Here is a 9,402-nt window from a genome sequence, read left to right as displayed (position 1 = left end):
GTTATTACTTAATATTTGAGCAAGGATCAAGGCAACAGGCTTTTAATATCTGATTATAGAAGCTCGTTGGATTAGCCGCAATACTACTACTACTACTATGTCGGAATTAAGTCCGATCTAAGCCAGATAACCCCCTTCATATATCCCTGTCCCGCATCAGGGTTCGCAGTTCCTCTTTGAGTAGCTTTGTCTTGGTCGGCCCTGCTGTGCTCTTCCATGCATAGACTAAATTACTGGCAAGTAGCTTAGGATGTTTGATGCAGTGTCCTGCCATTTTTAATATCCTGCTTCGTAACTTGTTTGACAGCCTTGGTAGGCTACCATACAAAGTTATTAGTTATATTGATGACCTTGTCCTTCCATGAGATACCCAGCACCATACGCAGCATCTTTGTGTATGTCCCGTCCCAACTTTTCTCTTGAGCCTTTGTCAGTGTCCAGCTTTCTGATTCGTAGAGCAGTACTGATTCACAAGCCGCTATGAACAATCAAATCTTTAGGCTCTTTGAGAGTTTGGATTTCCAGATATCCTTCAGTCTATGTAGGGCATCCCATGCTTTTCCCTTTCTAACCCTTATCGCTAGATCGATCCTCCATATTCAATGTCATAACCTTGGTCTTGCCTTCGTTTATGTGTATCCCCACGCTCGCTGCCACCGATTCTACTCGCAATGGAGTTGAAATTTGTTACTGAATTGATTATAAATCGTCCACTCCAGATTTGAAGTTTCAAGCCAAGATCAAGAGTCTAATCTCAAAATTTACTTCTCATTATGTTCAACTTCTGGTCTTAACCATTGCCTGATCCACATTTCTGCTGGACTCTACGATTGCTATCAAATAGTGTGCGAAATATTTTAGCTATCAAGTAGCGCACTCCGTAATTTTAAACTGGTCCACTCATAATGTCATGTCCACAAAATCCTCTGTTTCAAATATCACTGCAGTGCTCTAAATCTATCACAAGAGAAATACGTTTTTAACTCCTATAATGGAATGTCCTTGACTAAAACAAGGACATGACAACATGACACGTGCTAAGTTGCTTGCTGTAATAACATCCCGCTATTGCACTGCATAACCTGATAAGCACTGTGTAATCTAGCTCTGTGAAACGTGCCGTGCACTCGGTGACCTCACCTTACCATTATTTATTTATTATTAGTTAAAATCTGTGTCAGCGTTTACTCACGAACTGAGCTCGCATGTTAACCATTGACTGTGGTCAGTTTTAAAGGTAGCTAATGTAGTGGTAAGAACAATGAACATGGTATAACATGTATAAGGTATACCTGCCACCTGATGTAATAAAGTGCTATTTCAGTCACATGGTATAAGCAAACCACGTGGTAGACCTGGTATCTATAGAAACCGCGCACGTCAACCAAAATATTAATATTGTTTCTGTGCCGCGCGTTACCACAATAACTTATTTTAGACGAGACTGCCCCACGATGGAGTGAGAATTAAAATATCAGATTATAACCATAATATAAACATCTGTAAAACATAGTCATGAGCACATATAAATTAGTTTTCTTGATCACATTCGTGATAAAAATAAGCAAACTTGATAAGAAAATCAGTGGCAGGAATCAGTTCAAAAGTGACATGCAAATAGTCATGTTACTCCGCATGCAATCATTAACATTTTAGAATAAAAAGATTTAAAATGCTGTCAAGAATAATATGTAATTGGTTAAAGAAAGTTCACGCTATCACACAGCACCTACAATTAGAACAATTGCCGTGGAGTAATACATTGTGTCAAAATAAAAGTAATAAATGAAAATGTGAAAATGGCCTCTAAGCTCTCTAAGTACACTGTACAGTGTTAACAGTGTTAACAGTGTTAACAGTGTTAACAGTGTTAACAGTGTTAAGCACTGAGCTTGTGTTCTGCTTGACTAACTAGCATCTCAGCTAATCTACACTTATTCTGGAGTCCCTTGAATTCCAGCATGTAACTAGTGAGGCAGTCCAGGGGAAGGTCACTTCTTATTACTTTCACTTGGGGGATTATTGGCTTGGCTCTGTCCACCTGAAATAGTAATGGTGGAATTAAGTGAGAGTGAAAAGTAGTTGGTGCGAAATGTGTTAATATTTATCAGACTAAATGAGCCTATTTTCCTTAGATTAAGCGAGTTGGAAAATGGTTCTTAAAATGAGTAAGAATCCGACAGAATTTTGTCTTGGAATATTCTAGAATATCTAGAAAGTCTAGACGACAAAACAATTCTACATTTGTGAAGCATTGAGCATTTGTCAGGTTATGAGGTTATCGAAATGCTGACACAAAACTTCAAATTATTATATATAGGTACATATATTATAGAGCGCATGGAAACTTGTTTGACAAGCAATATCATTATTAAATATTCGGCTTGTCAAAAATAGGCAAGTAGTATTCAATTTCATTTATATAACATTTCATAATTCACCTGAAATGAGAATGTACCTCTTGTAAAATTTCTACAGAAAGCCGCCAATTGACAAATGCATTTCTAGAAATATCTATTTTTAATATGAGACACCTTGCTCAGCTGAGAAGTAACCATAGCAACAAGCAATAAATGTGGCACATCATGTACATTATAAATGTGTAGTGTCAGGATACGAATCAAGCACACTATCAACTCTGGAGGATTGCCTATTCGAGCGGGGTAGCTTTAGTACATAATATGGGATAGACTATCTAGTCCTACTAAGTCTTTTTTAATTTATTGACTATCAATCTTTTCTTAACATGCAAAAGGGCACATTCATATTAATAGGTCACTGAAGATTTAGATAATAGTAAGGTCATCAACATTTATTTTTCTGACAGGCGACAGCGATGAACAGATTCCAGCAGCGACCAATAAAATCCTCACATAAATTAAGTCTAAAAACCGATTAGATTGTCATTGTCACGTGTCGAAACAAATGTTTGTATATTAGGATGCAATGAAACTATCGGACTGCGATGAATGGGGACTTGCCACCCCATGGCATTAAAATATATCGACTGTGTTACATCGTTTCCTCAATAAATGTAATAGATTTGTAGTGTTGTAATTAGTTTAATATCTGACAGTACATACTACATACCTTAGCACCATCGTAAACGAAGTCTCGTTGCTGCATTGTCCTGGTTTCCATGGTACCTATCCCTACTTTCAGCAGCCGTGGCGGCTCACTGAACGCTTTCTGTTTCTCAATCTAGTGCGGGGGATAATGTTACCAAAACAAATATTGTATTAACAACTTAGTTATTACATAAGTAATCAATGCATTGTTTTAATGATGGTTCATCTCAAACATTTAACTGTTGATTAATGTACAGAGGTGTAAGTTATTGTCTATCTATCGAATACTTACTTACTTACTAATATATCATTATATAACAACTGGAGATGTACCTAAAGATATTAAGCAAAGTGCTTTCTTTGACATCTCCGTCCAAAATATCTCAAAGTAAATAAACTCCTCCATCCTAATCTATCTATCTTCTGTTAAGTTCACTATATTGATAAAACAACCCATTAAAAATAATAAACACTATATCCGTGGCCGTACCGTCCAGCGTTTAAACTGTTCTTTATGCGTGGTCCTGCCCTGGAACTTAGGAACTGGGGCGCTGCTTTTCCTTACTACAGGATCTAGTGGTGTTAGCTTGCGGCGGCGCTGCACGGAGTGGGGCTTGTAGATATCTCTGTTATTGAGAGACAGAAGTGTTAGTCGTTACTAAGGTGTTCCAAGCGTGTTACTAGGGTGTTACTAGGGTGGGGCTTGTAGATTTATCTGTTATTGAGAGACAGAAGTGTTAGTCGTTACTAGGGTGTTACTAAGTTACTAGGGTGTTACTAGGGTGTTACTAGGGTGGGACTTGTATATTTCTCTGTTTATTGAGAGACAGAAGTGTTAGTCGTTACTAGGGTGTTACTAGGGTGTTTCTAGGGTGTTTCTAGGGTGTTACTAGGGTGGAGCTCGTAGATTTCTCTGTTATTGAGAGACAGAAGTGTTAGTCGTTACTAGGGTGTTACTAGGGTGTTTCTAGGGTGTTACTAGGGTAGAGCTTGTAGATTTCTCTGTTATTGAGAAGTGTTAGTCGTTATCAAAAACTTGGTATTGGGGTTTCAAAAATGAAACTTTGTACAGAACTTGCTGAGTAAAAGGTAATTGGAATATTGGAAAATTATATGGAATAGCTCGTAACATTTCCGAATGTCTGATATAGAAAGAAATAAACATTATTATTATATATATAATCATACGCATCAATAGGTTAATACTCGTACCTGTGAACTGAGGTAATGTCCATCTTTTCAGTAGGTTTGTTATATTTCTCTTTTTCTCTGGGTTTGGGTCGATCTTGTGGGGGGTGGGCTGGGTAGGTTTCCGAGTTTGTAGTCTTACCTGATAATAAAGTAACGCTATTCTAACCGGGATATCGTATTCAACTTACCTGATAATAAAGTAACGCTATTCTAACCGGGATATCGTATTCAACTTACCTGATAATAAAGTAACGCTATTCTAACCGGGATATCGTATTCAACTTACCTGATAATAAAGTAACGCTAACCGGGATATCGTATTCAACTTACCTGATAATAAAGTAACGCTAACCGGGATATCGTATTCAACTTACCTGATAATAAAGTAACGCTAACCGGGATATCGTATTCAACTTACCTGATAATAAAGTAACGCTAATCGGGATATCGTATTCAACTTACCTGATAATAAAGTAACGCTATTCTAACCGGGATATCGTATTCAACTTACCTGATAATAAAGTAACGCTATTCTAACCGGGATATCGTATTCAACTTACCTGATAATAAAGTAACGCTATTCTAACCGGGATATCGTATTCAACTTACCTGATAATAAAGTAACGCTATTCTAACCGGGATATCGTATTCAACTTACCTGATAATAAAGTAACGCTATTCTAACCGGGATATCGTATTCAACTTACCTGATAATAAAGTAACGCTAACCGGGATATCGTATTCAACTTTTCAGTAAAACTAGTTCATAAACTAGTCTATAAACTAGTCTAAAAATTAGTCTATAAATTAGTCTATAAACTAGTCTATAAACTAGTTTATAAACTAGTCTATAAACTAGTCTATAAACTAGTTTATAAACTAGTCTATAAACTAGTCTATAATCTAGTCTATAAACTAGTCTATAAAAGGCTATTATATTCCTCAGACACTGTTTTCAGTACTCCACTCAGAAATACAGTCCAACTGCTAGTTTTAACCAACAAGCACAGTACAACAGCTAGATATTGGTTAAAACGCTTTTCTGGAGAGCTTTGTTGTTACAGGCCACACTTGTAGCTTGTTGGCTTCCAACCACAAAGCTAGCTCACACGATATAAACAAGTTATCTCATGATTGTTGTAATTAGACAGCTATAAACTGAGCTTACTTTAGCTGATCACATAGCTTACAATTTCTATTCTCATCTTCACTCCATTTGGAAACTAAAACCGGGACAAAAGGGTACCGTACAAAAGAGTATCGTACAAAAGGGTACCGTAAAATATGTTACCTTATAAAAGGGTACCGTACAAATTAAGGATACTGTACAAAAGGGTACCGTACAGAGCACACAACTTTACCGTTAAAATCAGCGAGAGGTTACCGTAAACAACGTGTACAGTAAAAAATGGGTACCATACTGGGTACCGTACATCGTACAGGGTACCGTATAGTTTACCGTATAGGGTACCGTATAGTGTACCGTATAGGGTACCGTATAGTGTACCGTATAGGGTACCGTATAGGGTACCGTACAGGGTACCGTACAGGGTACCGTACAGGGTACTGTACATGGTACCGTACAGTGTACCGTATAGAGTACCGTATAGGGTACCGTATATATCGTACCGTATAGGGTACCGTATAGTGTACCGTATAGTGTACTGTATAGGGTACCGTATATTGTACCGTACAGGGTACCGTACATCGTACAGGGTACCGTATATCGTACCGTAATTCGTACGATATACGGTACCGTATATCGTACCGTACAGAGCACACAACTGTACCGTTAAAATCAGCGAGGGGCTCTCTAATCTCTTGAGGGATGATGGGGTGTGATCTGAGGGATGCCGAGAGAGCTTTGTTACTGTAGTGCGCTTTTGTTGTGGTCTCTGTGTAGAACTCACCTGTATCAGGCTTAATTAATTAAACCTTATTTAAGTTAATTAAACAATTAATTTATTAATTTTATCCCTTTTAGATCATAAATGAGCTTACCAAACATGCTAACGATACAAAGTTCGTTACCATAATTGTTGATCGAAATTTTCTTAGTTGCAAATGTTTTAAAAAGAACTTAGATTTGAAATCGATAATTCACATTGTTCTTGGATTACACATTGTAATCGAAGAACAATGTAGGGTACATATTACCTTACAGTTTATGTTCAGACATTCTTACAATTCGCAATTTGGTGCTACATTTATCATCTGAAATTCAAAGCGTGTCGGAATTTCAATTGCTAAGTGCTACATATTTAGGACCCGGAATTATAGGTACCGGTAGTTGTCATGGTTACAGGGTACCGTATCAAGGTACCGTACTAAGGTACCGTACTAAGGTACCGTACTAAGGTACCGTACTAAGAGTAATAATATGTACCTGTAGGTTGTTTGTAAGTAGAGGGGTGTATGATAGGTTGCATAGCACCGGCACCTTGCACTCCTTTGTAGTTGTCATGGTTAGTTGTTACCCCGTAGAACTGTAAACCACTCTCAAACTCTTTCTCCACTGGTTTTATTGGTAGTGTTCTGCTGTTTCCTCTGAGGAAAGAAGATAGTCAGAACTGATATTACTATAAATTAGTAGGTTTAAAATAGTTACATCTAGTGAAAATGGATCGGCAAAGGATTTCTACACTTCGAAACTCAAAATAATAAGTATCTAGCTGTAACCTAAAGTTAATACCCTATTTAACTATTTATTACCCATTCATTACCAATTCATTACCCTTAAATTACCTGTAAGCAGGGTAGCTGTGTCTAGCAGTGGTGACCCCCTCGAACTTGTCTGTATTCAGTGTCAGATTAACAGGGTGCTCACTGTACATCTTCTGTCTTTCACATCCTTCGTACGCCTTGTAGAACGCCGCTGAAGTTGTCTCACCTGAAACACATTGCTTTAAATCTTGCTTAAATCTTTCATTATCTTTAAAAACGTGACAATATCTTCTAGAAAGCAGTTGCCAGATAACAGCACAAGTAATTGTATATTTGATGATGCTTGAGAGTATACCTTGAAAAATATTAAATACTAAAATATACACTACCTTCAAATTGAGGAAGTTGTTTCGGCCTATCAGCTTTGAGGTTGGGTTTGTAAGATTTCTGTTTTATAAACGGTTTAGCGGTGTAGTCAGCGGACTTTGTTGTGAGCTAGGGAAATATGTCATTAGAGTGTAGAAGAAGGTTAATACAACTTCAGTTTATTACTCCTTGCATGTCTTAAAACTGCTCTATTTTGGCTATTTCATGTTGTTCAACCATATAATAGTAAAGAAGTAATTTCCTAGCCACTACTATTATACGTCGCGTCAATAAATAATGTCTACAATTATTTCATTAAATTGGCTGTTAGAATTAGGTAACCTAGTAACCAGGTAACCTAGTAACCTAGTAACCTAGTAACCTAGTAACCTAGTAACTAAGTGAAATAGGCATGAAAATATTTGACAACTCCTCACAGTTTTCAAAGCTAAACCTTTTGGCCAGCATATTACATATGAAAACAAAAAAACAACTAAATCAGTAACCTACCTAGTAACCTAGTAACCTAGTAACCTAGTAACCTACCAAGGCCATACAGCCCTCCGGCTTCTCGTACTTTTCCTTCTCCTTCCTAAACTTGAGAGGTAAAGCCTTCTGGTGGAAAGCTTCCTGAGATTCAGTTGACCCTTCAAACGGGTGCTTCTCCGGACTTGGAGCCTGTTTGATCTGAATTGTAAGCATCAGTCATCTGATTACGTAGTGTAATGAATTGACTTTATCATTTATTGATTCTTATTTGATGATTCTTTTAAGAAAATTTCAGATTTTTTCTGAAATTGAATAGACTCAGTGATGACAGTTTCTAATGATTTAGGTAAATGGATAAAGGTTTTTGAAAGAAGCATCAGTCATATTAAAACACGTGATTGTGATTTGCTGCGTGTTTATAATCGGACTCTGTAAATATTTTGGAAGTTCAATGTAGTTCAATAGTTTAAACGTTTAAAAGTGAGAAAGTCCGAGGTAAGAAGGATCGTACTTGTGAAATCAGTTTCTGAACAATAAAAGAGAAGCACGGATAGGTAGTGCTCTGTAAAACTACAGTGCATTGTTTAAACTATTAAAACTTTTAACATTTGTTGTCTATAGTTGAAGAAACTGGAAGCTTCGAATTTTATTTAAATATATAAATATGGTCTTTGGTCAATTGAATGATTGAATGAATTGGAACAGATGGAAGGCTTGTACCAGAGCCTCCCACACAATTAACAGATGACAAACTGATTATTTAAGATTCAACGATAAACTATTTTCACAAATACGATTAAATAGATTTATTGAGAAAGCGATGTAACAGAGTCGATATATTTTAATAGTTTCACTGCATCCAAATTATAAAATAATCGGTAAACTTACAAGTACAGGTAGGCAGGGCTTGGGGGGTTGGTGGCCAGGCTTTTCTTTAAACTCCAGCTGAAAAGAGGACTGTTAGTAATTTATTATATAATTGTTATAATGTATAAAGATATAACATATTGTTTACAGGTCTTAGTAACTCAATAAAACGCGCTAACAATCGAATTTGCATAGGAAATATCCAGCTGCTAAATTGTACAGTAAACCTGATAGTGTGTTTTGAAGTTCTCGGGGTTGCCTGGCAACGGGATATATTTCTCTATCTTCTTTCCGTGTAACTGACATTTGTGTTTCCTGTGATAAGACATATAATTTGTTACATGCTAAGTGCTAACGATTCATAACGTCACACAAGACAGTGCAAGAATAAATATTATGTGGTCAGTGTGGTTCACAGAGTCGTCATATTGTTTTCATCACATACTACACATCTTATTGGAATCTCCATGGAGATACACTCCTGCGTTTTGTTTTAGTAATCATCTAGAGGCTAAAAACAAATTTATATTTTTGTTGAAACAAAGAAAATATTTACCCGCAGTCACAGAGGTTACATTGGCATTTGTCTTTAACTTTAACTTTCATAACTTGCGTTATGGGAAGATATTTTGTTAGTGATCTGTAATTTTGTCTAAAATATATCATTTTGTCTGATGCATCAGCAAAATTACAAAATTGTTTAAAAACAATACAACTGTAAGTGTGACTGACACACCTAAATTTAGAAAACAAGAAA

At 36.6% G+C, this 9,402-nt stretch overlaps 1 protein-coding gene across 1 annotated transcript; it reads right to left on the bottom strand.

Moving 5' to 3' along the window:
- Positions 1–1,479: 1,479 nt before the first annotated feature.
- Positions 1,480–9,251, bottom strand: LOC134822821 (stabilizer of axonemal microtubules 1-like). The gene is made up of 12 exons (XM_063834085.1): positions 9,202–9,251; positions 8,873–8,960; positions 8,667–8,723; positions 7,836–7,976; positions 7,313–7,418; positions 7,005–7,149; positions 6,646–6,806; positions 6,050–6,169; positions 4,281–4,398; positions 3,559–3,694; positions 3,091–3,201; positions 1,480–2,041 (listed from the first exon to the last, which is right to left on the bottom strand). The coding sequence occupies exons 1-12, from the start codon at positions 9,249–9,251 to the stop codon at positions 1,880–1,882; spliced, it is 1,395 nt and encodes a 464-aa protein (XP_063690155.1). The 3' UTR covers positions 1,480–1,879.
- Between the last annotated feature and the right edge of the window lie 151 nt (positions 9,252–9,402).

Source organism: Bolinopsis microptera, chromosome 11 (assembly GCF_026151205.1).
Source record: "Bolinopsis microptera isolate Bmic1 chromosome 11, MBARI_Bmic_1.0, whole genome shotgun sequence".
Lineage (NCBI taxonomy): Eukaryota > Metazoa > Ctenophora > Tentaculata > Lobata > Bolinopsidae > Bolinopsis > Bolinopsis microptera.
This window is presented reverse-complemented; position numbering and strand designations above follow the sequence as displayed.